At 54.8% G+C, this 17,977-nt stretch overlaps 1 protein-coding gene across 12 annotated transcripts; it reads right to left on the bottom strand.

Moving 5' to 3' along the window:
• Positions 1-4,651: 4,651 nt before the first annotated feature.
• On the bottom strand, positions 4,652-16,531 carry CCNDBP1 (cyclin D1 binding protein 1). 12 transcript variants are annotated; one of them, XM_077336178.1, is made up of 7 exons: positions 16,394-16,466; positions 16,220-16,300; positions 15,968-16,047; positions 15,500-15,717; positions 15,144-15,208; positions 14,007-14,053; positions 5,133-5,776 (listed from the first exon to the last, which is right to left on the bottom strand). In XM_077336178.1, the coding sequence occupies exons 3-7, from the start codon at positions 15,998-16,000 to the stop codon at positions 5,480-5,482; spliced, it is 660 nt and encodes a 219-aa protein (XP_077192293.1). In that variant the 5' UTR covers positions 16,001-16,047; positions 16,220-16,300; positions 16,394-16,466; the 3' UTR covers positions 5,133-5,479. The 12 variants fall into 12 exon arrangements, with proteins under 12 accessions (XP_077192295.1, XP_077192293.1, XP_077192292.1 ...); XM_077336173.1 differs by having other exon boundaries at positions 5,143-5,776; positions 16,192-16,300; positions 16,394-16,531; XM_077336183.1 differs by lacking the exon at positions 16,394-16,466 and adding an exon at positions 13,325-13,367 and having other exon boundaries at positions 5,638-5,776; positions 16,192-16,376.
• Between the last annotated feature and the right edge of the window lie 1,446 nt (positions 16,532-17,977).

The raw sequence follows: 17,977 nt of genomic DNA, 5'->3' as shown, positions 1-17,977 counted from the left end.
TCCTCATCACGGACACATCCCGCCCCAGAACCCCTTACTGTTTTATTTAGTCCGTGGCGCCCGCGGCGCCACGGGCGGTGTACAGATATGACTATAAGGATATGCAGCTAATTTATAAATGAAACTTAACCACTACTACATGAACTAAGATAGGCATAATTGAGTAACCACTACCCAACATGGGTAAATCAAAGCACAAACAGTTAAATGCAAGATGCTAAATATTATTTTCTCTCTCAAATGTGTACACAAATTATCAGTAGCTATTTTAAAGTCATGTTCTAAAATGTCATTCCATTTCAAACAGAGCATCTGGCCATATGGCAAATTGTTACGGAGGTGGTCCTGGGTGATGGGTCCTAAAATGTCAAAGGGTGTTCTAATCAGTGGGCTTTCAGAAAGGGCAAACATCAAGCTCATCAAGACCATTCCTGCAGACCTGTGTATCAAAGAATGTAATTTTGTTAGGATGGTGACTTGACCAGACATTGAAATGTCCCATTCAGATAATCAAGGAGGCTTTATCCTGAGTAAACAGCTGCAGTAGGGATTCCTTATCAGGTACTGTCAGGAATCAGGCAGGAGTCTGTGGGTAAACTCTGTGATAAAGGAACTTCCAAGATCTCAGGCAGAGCGAAGATCCAAAAGAAAGTCTTTATTGAACAGAACAGTACAAAAGCTGAGGCCTGCCAAGACTCATTGATCAAACAGAATCCTAGAATCATAGAACCGTAGAGTTGGAAGGGGCCATGCAGGCCATCTAGTCCAACCCCCTGCTCAACGCAGGATCTTTGCATAGACAAGGGCACAATAGACATTAAAAAGATAAAGGTATCCCCTGTGCAAGCACCGGGTCATGTCTGACCCTTGGGGTGACACCCTCTAGCGTTTTCATGGCAGACTCAATACGGGGTGGTTGGCCATTCCCTTCCCCAGTCATTACCATTTACCCTCCGGCAATCTGGGTACTCATTATACCAATCTCAGAAGGATGGAAGGCTGTTTCAACCTTGAGCCGGCTGCCGGAATCGAACTCCCAGCCTCATGGGCAGAGCTTTCAGACAGCATGTCTGCTGCCTTACCACTCTGCACCACAAGAGGCTCTACAATAGACATTAGGGTGTACTTATAGGGGGGACCAAGCATGGGGGAGGGCATGAGGGATCAGTTTTCTCCTCTGTTCTCTCTCCTATTCAACAACTTAAAAACAAAACCAAAAAAACATTGGCATATAAGTTGTACCCCTCAATCATTCCAATAATGAGTGTTATCCCACCAAGTTTCTGTAATGCCAGTTAGGTCATAGTAGCCTTCCTCCTCTATAGTACCCTTCCTCCTCTATAGAGCCTCTTGTGGTGTAGAGTGGTAAGGCAGCAGTCATGCAGTCTGAAAGCTCTGCCCATGAGGCTGGGAGTTCAATCCCAGCAGCCGGCTCAAGGTTGACTCAGCCTTCCATCCTTCCGAGGTGGGTAAAATGAGTAGCCAGCTTGCTGGGGGGTAAACGGTCATGACTGGGGAAGGCACTGGCAAACCACCCCGTATTGAGTCTGCCATGAAAACACTGGAGGGCGTCACCCTAAGGGTCAGACATGACCCGGTGCTTGCACAGGGGATACCTTTACCTTTACCTTTACCCTTCCTCCATTAGGACTTCTGGTTCTTCCTGCTTTTCCCATATTCTGTGCATTAGTGCAGAGACACTGTAATCCTTCATTCGTGTCTCCCAGGGTTTTAGTTTTTGAATTTACCTGTAAGTTAATGGTTCCCTGCATATGTGCCATTTCCTCTAAATCTGCTGGCTTTTCCCATCCAGTTATTGTGATCAAGATAGGTTTTGAATTTGCGTCTTGCTCTCCCTTTGGATTTCATTTAAAGCCCTCCTCATCAGGTCTGCAGGGCTCTTTGCAAACACATTTTCTCCAGCCTTCCAGCCTTCTGAGGTACAAACCATCTCGCAAGAGAAGAGCCTCCTCATGATAGCTTTGAGTGGGTCACCATGTTGGTCTGAAGCAGAACAACAAAAATTGAGTCCAATAGGATCTTTTAAGACCAACAAAGATTTATTCAAGGTGGGAGCTTTCATGGGCATGCACACTTCTTGTCAGACCAACCTGGTTTCCTTTTTTCACCAAGTAACAGGTTTGCTGGATCGTGGAAATTCGGTTGATGTTGTTTACTTGGATTTTAGTAAAGCTTTTGATAAGGTTCCCCATGATGTTCTGATGGATAAGTTGAAGGACTGAAATCTGGATTTTCAGATCGTTAGGTGGATAGGGAATTGGTTAGAGAACCGCACTCAAAGAGTTGTTGTCAATGGTGTTTCATCAGACTGGAGGGAGGTGAGTAGCGGGGTACCTCAGGGCTCGGTGCTCGGCCCGGTACTTTTTAACATACTTATTAATGATCTAGATGAGGGGGTGGAGGGACTACTCATCAAGTTTGCATTTGACACCAAATTGGGAGGACTGGCAAATACTCCAGAAGATAGAGACAGAGTTCAACGAGATCTGAACACAATGGAAAAATGGGCAAATGAGAACAAGATGCAATTTAATAAAGATAAGTGTAAAGTTCTGCATCTGGATCAGAAAAATGAAAAGCATACCTACTGGATGGGGGATATGCTTCTAGGTAGCACTGTGTGTGAACGAGACCTTGGGGTACTTGTGGATTGTAAACTAAACATGAGCAGGCAGTGTGATGCAGCGGTAAAAAAGGCAACTGCCATTTTGGGCTGTATCAACAGAGGCATCACATCAAAATCACAAGATGTCATAGTCCCATCGTATACGGCACTGGACAAACCACACCTGGAGTACTGTGTGCAGTTCTGGAGGCTGGGCCGGGCATGCACAGTGTGCGGCGCGGCCCTGATTCCCTCTCCCCGCCCTCCCGCAGTAAGAAGCTTCCCGGGCCACAAGCTTGCGGCCTGGGAAGTTTTTTACTGCGGGGGGGGGGGCGGGGAGAGGGAGCCGCAGCCCTTCATGGCCCGGCACTGGGCCATGGCCCGCAGGTTGGGGGCCACTGGTTTAACGGTCATGGGTTATAACAAATTCTATTTTATTGTTCACCTGTATATAAATATGCACACATCACTATAGATGTATGCCCTCTATGTATCCACTTCTATCTAAGAATTATAATCTGTATTGTGCAGATTCTGTAGTTAGGGGCCTTTTGGAGTTATGTTTTGCAACTGACCCTCCTAAGGGCGGGTCTCAGAGTGCATAACTCCTCGCGTCTCTGTAGTACCTCAGAACTGACAATATATGTCCCTGGATGCTTTCACTTCTGAATAAGGAACTTTTGCTTCAAAAACAAGGTTACTTAATTCCTTCTTCATTGCGACTTGTTCAAAAACCTCCCTGTTCCTGTGGGAGGATCCGAATGCGTCCTGGATCCGCTCCTCGGCGAGGATCGCCATTCGATCACGGGTCTCCGCATCTCTCCACGTTGGGCCTCCTCTCCCGGTTACCTGGGTCGAGGAGGATTGCGAAGCGGAGTCTATGCCGAGTTTTCGTGATGGATCAGGGAAATGGAGGTTACACGGAAGGAACCCGCACATTAATCTTCGCGGGGCACGAGGAGAACAGGGGAAGGTCTAGCCTCCTGATTGGATGGCAGCCAGTCTGCAAGCCTTGGATTGGAGAACTGGAGTCACAAGGTCAGTTCTAAATCGTAGGGCGGGAAAAGTATCCAGTCACAGGAAGAAAGTAGCCGCTCAGAAAATGGCCGTCTACGCGCATGTGCTTATGCGTTTACACACGAGAAATGTAGTACGGGCCTACAGGAAACATTCAACCGTGATGGCGGCCAGTCAAGATACCGTTCCATGGCAAGCACATGAACACGAAGTTAGCTGCCCTCTTCATTTCCCCATCCCAAGCACACAAGGCACAACCCTTTTATCGCTAACACAAGCGAGTCGTCGTTTGCACGCTCTTAAAGGATTTTTTTTTAAAGGATCAGCTAAGTGTCCTGGCGCTGACGGCCAAAGTTAGAGGCAGTGTTGAACAGAGTCCTGAGTTGTTGACATATTTTAAAACTGGGAGGTTCCTTTACTATTGGGCTCTTTGGGTTTAATTGTTAAGGGGGTTCGGACTAGGAAGCCAGGTGCTCGCGTATTCGCTGATTTCCCCGGTTTAAGAAAAAAAAATGGCGATCGCTTCTCCGGAAATTGGGGGCTGAAAACGGGGGAGGTACATTCTTTCTACAGCTACATTGAGAACACATGTGTCTTTCGCTGATGTGTTGCAGCTTGTGCTCAGAAGTGTGTTGATTTTTCCCGGGGGAATCCACTTTTCCCGATTCCCAGAAAAGCGCTACAACGAATCACTTTTTGCGGGAGTGTTGCAGGAGTGTTGCAGATTGGGTGCGACGTCATGCGGAAAGTTGAATTTGTAGCGTCTCCCAAAGGTAAGAATTCTGCTATATTTAAGTCATGCGGAATGGCCCTCAGAGTTGAAGACCCTGACACTAGTCTTTTATTTCTCCAATGTTTTTGTGAACTACAAGTAACCCCCATGTTATCTCCCAGTCAGGCCTGGCACACAGGAAGCCCACCCCTGCCTCCACAGAGTCTCCCCCCAAGCCCTCTCCCCCCCGTGGGCCTCATTTAACTAGGAGCTGAGCTGTGAGGGCCAGAGCAAACACACCTGAAAGGTGGGGACCCCCCCCCCCCCGCTCAATCCCTTGCCCAACACCTTTTTAGAGGATGCAGCCCTTGATGTTAGGCAGTGGGGAAAGCTATCCTATCAAGGGGTTTGTGTGTGTGCATGCACATGTGTCCCCCCCCCAACTCAGCACACAAAGGGGAGGCTTATACTTTGGCAAGGACACACAAGGAAGCCTTGGGAGAGGGGTGGGGAGAAGAGCTGGCTCAGCCCAGCGTATCTGGAGTTGTGCTGTGGCCTCTGACCTCCCCCCTCCCAGCTGTGGCAGAGGCAACCTCAAGCCCCTCTCCCTCCCGGAAACCTGAGCTGCAGTGCAGTGGAGTAGGCAAGAAGACTGCAGAAGTGCCCACAGGGAGAACTCCAGCACAAGACAGCAGTGAAGCCCCCCCTCCCCACCACCACCCTGAAAAAAGGGGGGCAGCTCTGGGAGACTCCCCCCTCTTCCACTGCAGTGCACACAGCTGGGGGCCCTTCCTGCAGCCCCCCCTCAACTGCCCAAGGGAAGCCCTATCGTAAGGGGATAGGAATGAAAACAACCCCTGACCAGACAATACCCCCCCACACACACACCCAATTCCTTCCAGGTGGAAAATCACGCAAGGGGATCCCCTGCTCCGACATGGAGCCAAGCACATGCTCCCGCCACCTCCCTCCCTAGTGACTTGGGGCACAGCAGTAGAGCTCTGGGGGGAGGGGGGAGGCCTTGGGAAGAGAGCCGCATGGCTCAGTGTCTCTTGAAGGAAGGCGAGAGACAGCCCATTCCATTTCCTCTCCTGAGGGAATGAAGGGGAGTCTCTGCTCCTGGCTCACACCACACAAGACAGACCCCCATAGCTACAGCAGTTCTTTATTACTTGGGCCACCTGCCCAAGGGCCAACCACAACCTAGACACCCATGCCCCCCCCAAACAGCCATTTCTAGCCCCCCACCCCCTAGGGAAAGCATCTGGATCCTTTCTCATTAGGGCAGGCAGCCAGGACCCCAGACCCCATATCAAAGCACCCCTTGAGTCAGGGCCTTGATTTTGCCCATGTTGTGATCCACAGATCCGGAGAGGAAGTGCACCCAGCCCTCCTCGGAGGGAACGCCAACGTGGGGGGCCCTGAGGAAGAGAGAGGGCGTTAGTTACAGCCGGGTGTGCGGGTGCCAGAGCAAGAAACAACTCACCTGCCCCCACCCCCCACCCCCACAAGCAGCTGCTGGCTCGTAACAGGCAGGGCCTCCCCCCCCACACACACACACACCCCTCACCCATCAGGATCAGGGCAGCGAGGGGCCGTCCAGGCCAGCAGCCTTCCGTCTCCCACAGTGACCAACCAGTTCCACTGACAGGCCAACCCCCGGGCTGAGTGGCAGAAGTCTTCCCCTGAGGTTGCCTCCTGGCTCAGAGACACCGAGGCTTAGTTCTTCTGAATGTGGAGGCTCTCTCTACGTCACAAAGGCTAGTAGCCAGCGACCAGCCTCCCCTCCGTGAAGTTGCCTAACCCTCTCTTCGTGGCCATCAGTGCATTCTCTGGCAGCAGATCTCACTGTCAAATCTCTTGCTGCATAAACAAGTATTTTTGTGGGTTTGTTCTGAGTCTGTGACAACTCCGTTTCATTGGATGCCCTCAAATCCGGGTATTCCCTCCTAGGGAAGGTACCCCAAGCCCCTCATTCCCTTGGCTGCCTTCCGCGGCACATTCCCCGGCAATGAAACATCCTTTGGGGGAGAGCGACCAGAATAGTCTACTGCATTCCCAAAAAGGCTGTCCCAAAGATCTATACGTTGGCCTGTTTTCGGCTGGAGTCAACCAGGTGGCTTTTCCAGGCTGTGTGGTGAAGGAACTGGAAATTTTAGTTGCTGGCAAAATGTCATTTGGTCATTTTTTTTGCAGTCCCTTTCCTAATCATTTTTATTTTTTATTTTTTTCAACTCCCAGCAACGCCGGCTCATGGCAGCTTACAGCATGCTAAAATGCAATATATGTAACACTTAGCTGCTCTTCTATTTGAGCAGCCTCCTCTTGGTGATTTGCTTTAGGATTGTCAGGATTGTAGAATCTCTGTCATAAATTAGCCTGGGTTCCTCCATGTCAGTTATATTGCTTGATTGGGCCTGGCGCCTCCTTGCCCAGGCCTTGTAGTTTGCTAGCTATAAAATTGAATAGTGATGTTATGTTAACCTTATCTTGTTGTGGGCTCGCGGGGTTGTTGTCACCTCTTCAAGGCTGGGAGAGCGAAATCCTGTTCATGTAACACATATGTCTTTTCTCTCCTGCCCCCTCCCTTGGGAACTGTTTTGGGCGGGAGAAATGTATTGATAAGCTGGGGCAAATCTGGCCTCTGGCAGATTTGACTTCTCAGTCTCTTGCGTATAGTGCTTTTCAATAAAACTCTTTTTACAAAGAAGTTTGTTGTGAGTTTCCTGTACGTTTGACATTAAGTCAAATCTCACAACTCCTTTCACCTGCCAATATGCAGGGCGAAGGACATACTTTTACTGAGCAGGGAGAGGGACTGGATTGGGACCTCTCCCAGGGCGACGGTGCCAGCGGAGGGCCGTACAGCTCGGGCATGCTCAGGGCCGTGTCAGGAACAACTCCTGGGCCCGAGGATTTTTTGGAGCGGCACGTCACCGAACGTAGGCGATTGTCAAAGTATGACCGCCCCACTGGGGATGAACGGTGGCCGGAGCATCTTGGAATGCCTAACTACGGGTTGGAGCCCGTCGGTGAGACACAGGACCTGCAGTACAAGCTGGACAGGGTGACCAACTGGCTGCAGGATCTATCGGGTCGGTTGGATCCGGAGGAGCAACGCCGGACCCAACGCCTCCTGAAAGAGGTGCTCGGTGGGGGTGCGCACGACACCAGTGGACGTAGGTCGGGTGGTCTACTCGCCCTGCGGGAACGTGAGATGGCGGCCATGCAAGCGGCGGCGGAGACCGAGGCGGCGGCCCGGGCGAGAGCGCAGAGGGAGATCGAGGCCGAAGCAGCAGCTCGGGCGAGAGCGCTGAGGGAGAACGAAGAAGAGGAGCGCGAGGACGCCGGTGGTGGCGGCGAGGGCGATGGAGCCGGAGCTGACGGCGCGGGCGGCGAGGATGCAGCAGCGGCGGCGGCGGCGAACGTTGCGGGAGCCGAAGCAGCAGCGGCGGCGGCAGCACGAGAGGCGGCGGCGGCGGCCGCGCGAGCGGCAGAGGCAGCAAGGGCGGCAGCGGACGCGAGAGCGGCAGCAGGAATGGGACGTGGCATCGGCCGTGGTGCGAGACCCCCGGTCCCGGCCCCGGTGGATTGGGGCCAGGGACGCCTGCCGCCTCACCTCCGGGGAGTGGAAATGCGGAACACCTATAAATTCAAGGCTAAATTCTCGGGGGACTACGCAGCTTTCCCGACGTTCCTGGTGCATCTCCAGGCCTACATGATGGACATGGGGTTCACTTTTCATGACGACGCTGAACGTGTGAGGTTTGTGGGGGAAGCCCTGGAGGGCAAGGCTGCAAAGTGGTTCCTGGACTTGTACCGCTACAACCCACAAGCCATCCGAAACTACAACCACTTCCTACGCTCTATGCGCCAGATGTACGTGATGCCGTTTGAAAGGGAGACTGCCGAGAAGAAACTGAGAGCTCACAGGCAAGGAAAATTATCCGTGGTCGAGTACGCCAGAGAATTTAAGGAGCTGTCCTCTTCGGTGCCGGACTGGACCGAGCCCCAACGCGTGCTTGCGTTCGTGGGGGGTCTCTCACCAGACTTGGCCAACAAGTGCCTCCTATTAGACGACCCACTTACAGTCGACGGGTGGGTCCAACTGGCGGGCGAGATGGAGAATCGTCTGGAGAGGGCCTCAATGGTCCAGGTGTTGGCAGGAAAGGCTGGGGCAAAAACCTCCACCCCAGCTAAAGTCAAACCGAAAGCGAAGTTGGAACCGACTGAGCGCACTCGCCGCATGGAGAAAGGGCTGTGCTTGGGATGCGGCCAAGCTGGGCACTTCCTTGCACATTGCCCATCGAAAACGGTGGCCGGGACGGGAGCCGGGAGCAGCCCCCCGTCGAAAGCCCAACCCGCAAAGAAACCCACTCCGAAGAAAAGTGCCAAGTCTCTACTGGTGCCGGTCGGTGCTGTTCCGGCGGTGGATGATTCGGAGGAGGGCAGTGGTCAGGATGACGAAGATCAAGCCGAGGAGCAGTCGGGAAACGAAGACGGTCTGCTGTAAAGGCGCCCCGCCAGCAGGCCGCCAACAGGGGCAAACGCGCGGTGAGTGATTCCCCCTTATTGCTCCTACCCGCCACCCTCTCCAACCCCAGATCTGGGAAAACGGTGGGAGTCCGTTGCATCGTGGACTCAGGGTGTACCCAATCCCTGGTGAGCCCAGCACTTGCCGAGACTTTGGGGGTAGGGAAGGTGCCGTTAGGGGAGCCTTTGCCGATCACCCAACTAGATGGGAAATGTGCTCCCGGCGGGGAAGCCACAGTGAAGACGCGCCCCATGGACCTGGACATAAAAAAACATTGGGAGCAGATTCAACCCTTGGTAGCGCCTCACTCTGCTTTCCCGTGCGTGTTGGGGCTGGATTGGCTAAGGGAGCACGACCCCATGGTGAAGTGGAAAGAAGGGACTGTGGAATTCACCTCCCCTGCTTGCGAGCAACACGTTCGGCCACCGTGCCTCCCGAGCAAAGGGGTGACGGCAGCGTTAGGGACCGTGGGGGTGGGGGCCATCCCTCCTGAATATCGGGACTTTGCAGACGTATTTGCGGAGGCGGAGTGCAACCAGCTTCCTCCTCACCGTAAGACTGACTGTGCCATTGAATTAAAGAAAGGGGAACCCCTGCCAAAAGCCAAACTTTATTCCATGAGTCCGGGGGAAATGGCTGAGCTCAGGGAATTCCTGGATAAGAACCTGGCGAGGGGTTTTATTAGGCCGGCCACCTCGCCCTTGGCGGCTCCGGTTCTTTTTGTAAAAAAGAAAGACGGCTCACTGCGCCTTTGCACCGATTACCGGGGTTTGAATGCTGTTTCTACTTGTAACGCCTACCCGCTGCCTCTGATAAAAGACTTATTGGGTCACTTGGGGAAGGCGCAGATTTTCACGAAACTGGACTTGAGAGAGGCCTATTACCGGGTCCGAATAAAGAAAGGACATGAATATTTAACTGCTTTTAACACCCCCCTGGGGCAATTTGAGTACACCGTGATGCCATTCGGCCTCGCCGGCGCTCCGGGCGTGTTCATGAATATGATCAATGAAATTATGCATGATTTATTGTATCAGGGGGTGTTGGTGTACATTGATGATATTTTGGTGTATTCTGAAAATGTTGAGAGCCATGCTAACTTGGTCCGTGAAGTGCTCCGCCGTTTGCGCAAGCACCAATTGTTCGCCAAACTCTCGAAATGTGAATTCCACCGGGGGGCGGTGGAGTTTTTGGGGTTTCGAGTTTCCCAGGCAGGAATTGAAATGGACCCAGGCAAAGTGCGGGATCTGTTAGCTTGGGAAGCCCCCCGAACTAGGCGGCAACTGCAAAGTTTCCTAGGGTTCGCTAACTTCTACAGAACGTTCATCCCTAGTTTTGCCAAAGTGGCATTGCCTCTCACCGACCTGCTAAAAACGAAACAGGGGGGAAAGGCAGCGAGCCGCCCTGGGGCGCCTCTCCAGTGGACTGCCCACTGCCAGGAAGCTTTTGACAAGCTGAAGTCATTATTCACCTCCGAACCGGTGCTGGCCCATGCCGACCCCACTCGGCAATTCACCGTGCAAGTAGATTCCTCGGACGTGGCAATGGGGGCCGTGATCCTACAAGAGGGGGAGGACGGGAAGTTACACCCGTTGGCCTATTTGTCAAAAAAATTCTCAGGGGCTGAGAGGAACTGGGCAATTTGGGAGAAAGAGGCGGCTGCAGTGAAATTAGCTTTGTCCACTTGGAGGCATTGGTTGGAGGGGTCCGCGGTCCCCTTCGTAGTATGGACGGACCACAAAAACCTCCAAGCGCTCAAGCAGCCCCGCTCGCTTTCAGCAAAGCAGATGAGGTGGGCGGAGTTTTTCGCTCGGTTCAACTTTTCCCTCAAGCATCTGCCGGGCAAAATGAACTTTTTGGTGGACGCCCTGTCGCGCCTGCCCCAGTACAACAGCAAGCGCGACCCATTGGTGGACACAGTGTTTACCCCCGCCCAACTGGGGATGACCGCGGTGACGCGCAGCCAAACAAAGTCTGGCACGTCCATCCCAGGGGGCTGGGTCCAGAAGGAGATGTCACAGGACTCTGAATTCCACTCCCTCCGCCCAGACCTTGTTGAGAAAGGGGGGTTGTTTTTCAAAGGCGAGCGGCTTTTTGTCCCAGCAGCTGCTCGTGGGGACGTTTTAAAACTTTGCCACGATGCAAAAACCGCTGGACATTTTGGGTTCGTGAAAACCCTGCACCTGGTCAGGAGGCATTATTGGTGGCCCACTCTGCGTAAGGATGTGGAAAAATACGTGCAGGGGTGCCCCACTTGCATCGCCTCCAAACCGGCTGGTGGAAAGAAAAAGGGACTCTTGCAGCCCCAGCCCACCCCTTCCCGACCATGGACGGATGTCACAATGGACTTTATCACTGACCTACCCCCCAGCCAAGGGAAAACCGTCATATGGGTGGTGGTAGATGCCTTTTCTAAGCAGGCTCATTTTATCCCGTGTGCAAGCCTGCCCTCAGCAGCTAAATTGGCTTCGCTATTTGTGACCCACGTGGTACGGCTGCATGGGATCCCGGGGCGGGTACTGACGGATCGGGGCCCCCAGTTCGTTGCCAAGTTCTGGCGGGAGCTCTTGAGACTGTTGGGTGTGGAGCAAGCCCTTACTTCGGGCTACCACCCGGAATCGAATGGCCAGACCGAAAGGGTGAACCAGATCTTGGAACAATACTTGCGCTGCTTCATCAACCATCAGCAGGACGATTGGGTTGCCCTATTGCCACTAGCTGAATTTGCTTACAATAATGGGGCCCATGCCTCGACTGGCGTATCTCCCTTTAAGGTAGTGTACGGGATTGATTTAGTGGCAGCGCCCACCTGGGAGCTGAATTCGTCCGAGGCTCCTGAGGTCAATAAGTGGGCAGAGACCATCCGTGCAGGTTGGCCAGTAATAGTTGCTAGCCTCAGAGAGGCGAAACAGGCCTATAAGACCCAAGCAGACAAGAAACGGGCCCCTGCGCCTGTGTGGAAAGTGGGAGACCTGGCCTATTTATCCACCAAAAACCTGCGGTGCCAACAGAAATCCAAGAAGCTTGGCCCGAAGTATGTGGGGCCATTTAAGGTGGTAAAACTGATTAATGCTGTAACCGTGGAGTTAGCCTTGCCAAAAACTTATAGGAATGTACATCCGGTTTTTCATTCCAGCCTGCTGCGGAGAGCTCCTGATCCGGACGAATGGCACCCCCCTCCAGCTACGCCTGTGCCAATTTACATCGATAAAGACACCCATTATGAGGTCAACCAGATCTTGGACTCTCGTGTGCACAAGGGTCGTCTCCAGTATTTGGTTGATTGGAAGGATTTCCCCTCAGGAGACAAAGAGTGGGTTGAGGCTGGGAACGTGAAGGCGCCCCGCCTTCTCCGGGCTTTCCATCGAGCGTTCCCTGATTGTCCTCGCCCGGTGGATGCGGGCTAGGTGGGGGAGGGAAGTTTGTTTTAATGCGGAGGGATGTCAGGATTGTAGAATCTCTGTCATAAATTAGCCTGGGTTCCTCCATGTCAGTTATATTGCTTGATTGGGCCTGGCGCCTCCTTGCCCAGGCCTTGTAGTTTGCTAGCTATAAAATTGAATAGTGATGTTATGTTAACCTTATCTTGTTGTGGGCTCGCGGGGTTGTTGTCACCTCTTCAAGGCTGGGAGAGCGAAATCCTGTTTATGTAACACATATGTCTTTTCTCTCCTGCCCCCTCCCTTGGGAACTGTCAAGTTTTGGGCGGGAGAAATGTATTGATAAGCTGGGGCAAATCTGGCCTCTGGCAGATTTGACTTCTCAGTCTCTTGCGTATAGTGCTTTTCAATAAAACTCTTTTTACAAAGAAGTTTGTTGTGAGTTTCCTGTACGTTTGACAAGGATGCTCTGGGCTGATCCTGCGTAGAGCAGGGGGTTGGACTAGATGGCCTGTATGGCCCCTTCCCACTCTATGATTCTATGATAGGTGGAACCAGTCCTGATTAGCCTGTGGACCAGAAACAGAGGCTGGACTGACCTCCAGCAAACCCAGTGAGGGGCAGTCTGGCACAATCAGCACCAGGCTGCCCCTGACTGCCCCTGGGAGAGGGGGGGAGGGAGTTCCCTGGCTCGAAAACACCTGTTGAGCCTTGGAGAGGCCATGCCAGGCCTTTTTGGGGCAGAGGGGAGGGTTGGCAGGAAGGCTGCCAGGTGGGGGGGGGGGGGGAACGGGAATGCTAGTACCCATTGTATCTAAATATACAACGGGCTTTAAAACTAGTACAATATAACAACTGTAAAAACTGGTAAACTAGCAACACTATTGATTGATAAAACATAAATCCATAGCCCCTTTTGTAATAATCACCACCACAGCACAGCGGCCTGCCACTTCCACTAAGGTCTTCTCCTGGGCTCAGAGAACAGGATCTCTTGTGGTCTAAAAAGTGGTCAAACAGGAAGGAAAGAACAGGGATCGACGGACCGTTCTCACCATTTATCTAACTTATTCATAACTGATCTGGACCATTGCAGAGCTGGAAAAAGAGAAGAGAAGGGCAATCAAGAGGATGGGGGGGGGGCTGGAGCCCCTTCCCCAGGAGGAAAGGCTGAAGAGCCAGCTGGGACCATTCAGTTTCGAAAAGAGACGACTAAGACAGACATTATATTATATAGGTTTATAGAATTATATATGAGGGGGAGAGAGTTGATAAGGAGATTTTTTTTCTCCCTCTCAGAAAATGCTATGGGTAGACATCCCATCACAGAGATTCAGGATGAGCAAAAGGAAATACAACTTTACACGGATTCGAGGGAGTAGCCATGATGGTCTGAAGCAGGACTTGCATTTTCTTGTCCTACTTTACACAGAGAGAGTAAAATGTGTTGCCTGAGGGTGTATTGAAGGCCACGGGAATAAACAGCTTCTAAAAAGGAAATCCAGTTATCCAGCCTGGTCTCCTGATGGCCCCTGGGTTGGGCCTTTGTGCTGGACTGGATGGGCCGCTGGCCTGATCCAATATGACTTCTCCCATGTTCTCATTGGGGCAGAGACGCTCTGTCCTCTTGGTTCTGATCTATCACAACAGGCTGCAAGGGGGAGGGGGGGGGCTGGGTGCGGGCAAAAGTTCTGAGGCAGCCACAGCGGCAGCCCTGAAGAAGCCCTGAGCACTCACCAGGCGACCTCCAGCAGCTTCTTCAGCACCGCAGCCAGCTTGCCAGCCTGCAGGAAACGGAATGGCTGATGACAAGCTCAGGCCGAAGGGGGGTTGGCACCCAGGCTGCCTTCTGAGCTGCTGCCCCTGCTGCCCAGCAATGCCTAACTGTTAGGAGGGGAGTCGTGCGGCACAACTGCAAGGGTGGGCTACAGGGGAGGGGAAGAAGTCTGTCATTTGTGGGATTTTGGGCCAGAAACCCACAGCTCCGAGGTGCAAGGTGGGTTTCCAGCCCTGACTCTGTGGACACTGTGGAGGCGAGACTCTTCAGGCTCCTGAGTCTGCCACTGTCCCATCACGGCTCCTGGCACAGTGACCCTCAGGCCCAACATGAGAGCAGCACGTCCACCCCAGCACCCACAAGAGCCTTCCACACCCTACAGGGCAGGGATTCCCAACGTGGTGCCCCCTTAACCCCATTCCTGGTGCTCACCCAGTGCTTTTAGAAAGGGGGAGGGAGGGGCCAGGCGGGGATTTGCCGAGCAGAATTTTTGATTGGTCGTTGGACGGTGCAATTTTCTTAAAATGTTACTTTGGCAGCAGCTGCCACAACAGCACCAAGGTCTTCACTGAACACACACAAATATTCTTAAACGACAAACTCATTTGAAAAAGCACCTTTGCTAGGCAGAGCCGTTGCTAAAAAGGATAAGAAAACACTACATTCCCTGACATCCTGTGACTGGCTCAATTCCCCACCGCAGCCACATTCTGTGGTTGTGCCCAGTGCCCCGTGCCACAACTCCAGCGGCGCCCGCAAACCCACAAAGGCTGCCCCCCCTGCGAGCATGGACAAAAACCGAACCTTCTGATAATTTACAAAGACTGCCCCCCCCCCCGCCCTTGAAAAATGATCTGGCAGCTGATAAGTAAACAACTCAAAATTGCCCCCTCCTTCTAACCCGACAGGCATCTGGACTCTGACATGAAGTCAGGCCAACTGGGCAACTCCCCCACAGAGCAAAGTACAGACAGGGAAAGAAAACTGTTCTGGAAATTATTCTGGGGAAGCCCCCTCCCCCCCCATCTGGGTTCCTTCCCCCCCTCAGAAAAAGCCCCAGGGGGCCAATGGATGGGAGCTGCAGGGGGATCACTCACTCACGTTCAGCCGCAGGGTCAGCTGGTTGATGGGAGGGTAGAGGCTGAGCACCAGCTCATCCACGCTGTGGAACGGGAGAAAAGTGGGGTGGGTGGAGGGGGGGGGGTAAGATCAGGAGGCGGGCAGGGGATCCCGGCCTAGAGGCATCCCGTTAGGGAAAGAAAAGATGCCTCTGCTTACACCCTATCACAGGTCAAGGAAGGTCTGGCACGACACTGCCTAGCAGCCCCACCTCCCCCTCTCCCCCTCAGGGTGCAAGGACCAAAACAGACCCCCCCCCCTGCCCAACCCAGGAGGGCCAGGACAGGTAGAGAGCAACCCATCCTAGCAGGGCCCGCCCCCCTGGCTGCCTCACCTGGGACTGACGTCACCCGCGGCCCCGGCAAGGGCGTCGAGCTGAGCGAGGGGCCCTGCCTGGTCCACCCGGCCCAGCAGCTTCTTCAGGCACGCCTTGGCCGCCTTCACCAGCCCCACGCAGGGGCCCAGCAGCTGCCGCTCCGCCTCTGACCAGGGGACCACCTCCTCGGCCTCCCCCGCCTCCCGGGGCCACGGGTCTCCGCCTGCGGCCAGCGCCTGCACAGAGCAAGCCTCCCGTCAATCGAAGCGGGCTCACGTCGGGCCTCCCGGGCAGAGCTGGAAAGGGGGCAAGGCCCGGGAAGCAGCCGCCCACCAGCACCAGGGCAGAGGAACCGGCCCGCGCCAAGAGAGCCCAGGGCTCCCCTGCCCACCCAGCCACCCACCCCGGACAGCGCGGGAAACTCACGGCTCCCGTCGCCCCCCTCCCCCCCCCCGGCCCCAGTGCGAGTCCAGGTGGGCGGCCTACCTGCTCCAGCTCCCGCAGCGCGTCCCGCACCATTCGCAGCCAGGAGAGCAGGGCCGAGGCCGCCGAGGCCGCCGCGATGCCTGGCAGGACGGACAGAGAAACGCGGGGGGGGGGGGGAGGATCAGGGCCCGCCCCACTCACCTCGAAGCAGCCAGGCAGGCTCCCTCGCTCCCTCCCTCCCGGGCCCCCAGGCGGCCCCTGGGCCCGCCCCCCAGGCGACTCACCGGAGCCCTCCCCGCTCGCCCTCTCCACCTCCAGCTCCTGCGGCACCAAGACGAGGGTCATCTAGCCCACCCCCGAGTCACCGGCGCCCAGGTTCAGCTGCGTGGCTGCCTGGGAGGGAGAGGGAGGGAGGGAGGAGAAGCGTCACAAGGGCGAGAGGCGGGCCGACGGACAGCCCCCCCCCCGAACCCTCCCCGCGTCTACCGGGCGCCTCCCCCGCTCGAAGCCGCCGCCGCCGCCAGGAGAATGCGGCCAGAGCCGACGGGGGGGGAGGGGAAGTCTGCGGGTCCAAGCGCCGCCCCTGCCCGCCCTTCCTCCATCCCGGCCAGAGGCCGAGGCCGCCCTTTCCTCGACGGACGCCGGCAGCCTGGCCACCGCGGGCTCCTTCCCCGCCCCCCTCTCTCCCGGGAGATCCATCCCCTCCCCCCACCCCGAGCCCCGGGGCTGGGGGGCAAGGGGCAGGAAAGCGTCGGGCGACGGCAGCCCGGCACAAAAACCTCTCCGGCAATACCGCCTTGCAGCCGCTCCAGAGGCCCTCGCGAGTGGGAACCTTCAGGGTGGGGGGTGATAGGGCGCTGTTCGCTTTCAGAAGTCCCCACCGACGGCTTCAGGCGCAGGACAGCTCATCTGAAGCGGGGGCACCGCGCAAACAGAAGGGTGTTAAGCCGGAGGGCGATTTCCAGCTGTGTGGACCTCCGGGAATTGCAGTTCATGTCTAGGCCACAAAGACGGATGTTGCAGCATCGCACCCCACTGGAGGGGTCGATTAGATGGCCTCCGTCACCCCAAACATTTCCTTTCAGGCTCCAGAATTGGACAGAAACAGCTAGATTGCCTCTTGATTCAGCCGTGGGACCCTAGAGCAGGTTGCCTTCATTGCTACTATTGAGAGGTCAAAGAACTCTCTTGTGACCCCTGCTTCAGGACCTGGCACCCAGAGTACACGAACAAGGGTCTAACCAGCCCCAGCCAGCATCCCAGGAAAGGGAAGCAAGCAGCGTCCCTGGCAGAGCCCTGTCGTTTATGTTGCTGGATATTTAGTGCCTCTTGTGGCGCAGGGTGGTAAGGCAGCAGAAATGCTGTCTGAAGCTGTCTGCCCATGAGGCTGGGAGTTCAATCCCAGCAGCTGGCTCAAGGTTGACTCAGTCTTCCATCCTTCTGAGGTCGGTAAAATGAGTACCCAGCTTGCTGGGGGGTAAACGGTGATGACTGGGGAAGGCACTGGCAAACCACCCTGTACTGAGTCTGCCATGAAAACGCTAGAGGGCGTCACCCCAAGGGTCAGACATGACTCGGTGCTCGCACAGGGGGTACCATTACATTTATTTAGTGCCAGCCTGTGGGGGTTGCAGTTGACCTGTCCAGTACCCCTTCCCTTTATTGCCCTGGTGCTCTTCCCTGCTTGACTCCCCTCTGAAATGCAGCCTTGGAACCCTGTTGGGTGGTCTCCCACTTTCTCTGGATTTCTGGGGGGGGGGCAGGGTTGGAGATATATGTGGTGTCCGATACTTGCCTCTGTTCTGACAATGCCTTGTTGCTTCAGATCAAGAGTTTGTTTTTCTGAGTAACTGAGGATTGTCCCAGTCCCAGCCCTCCCCCCTCCCAAGGTGCCCTGGCCAGGATGCCCCTGGCTAGCCCCCTCCCATCCCCTGGTTAGAATCTGGATGGGAGACCCCCAAGGAAGCCCAGGATCAGACCGTGGCACACCACCTCTGGACCCCTCTTGCCTTGGAAACCCCAGGAGGGGTTACAAAACATCACCAGCAACTGTATGGTCCCCCCCCCAAT

The sequence above is a fragment of the Paroedura picta genome, chromosome 4 (assembly GCF_049243985.1).
Source record: "Paroedura picta isolate Pp20150507F chromosome 4, Ppicta_v3.0, whole genome shotgun sequence".
Taxonomy (NCBI): domain Eukaryota; kingdom Metazoa; phylum Chordata; class Lepidosauria; order Squamata; family Gekkonidae; genus Paroedura; species Paroedura picta.
This window is presented reverse-complemented; position numbering and strand designations above follow the sequence as displayed.

Excerpts from the sequence above, each read along its gene's own strand:
- CCNDBP1 (XM_077336173.1), bottom strand. The coding sequence starts at position 16,252 with ATGACCCTCGTCTTGGTGCCGCAGGAGCTGGAGGTGGAGAGGGCGAGC. Across the intron at positions 15,209-15,499 it reads GCGGGTGACGTCAGTCCCAG|CGTGGATGAGCTGGTGCTCA; the intron begins GTGAGGCAGCCA and ends CCCGTTCCACAG. Across the intron at positions 5,777-14,006 it reads AAGCTGCTGGAGGTCGCCTG|GGCCCCCCACGTTGGCGTTC; the intron begins GTGAGTGCTCAG and ends TCTCTTCCTCAG.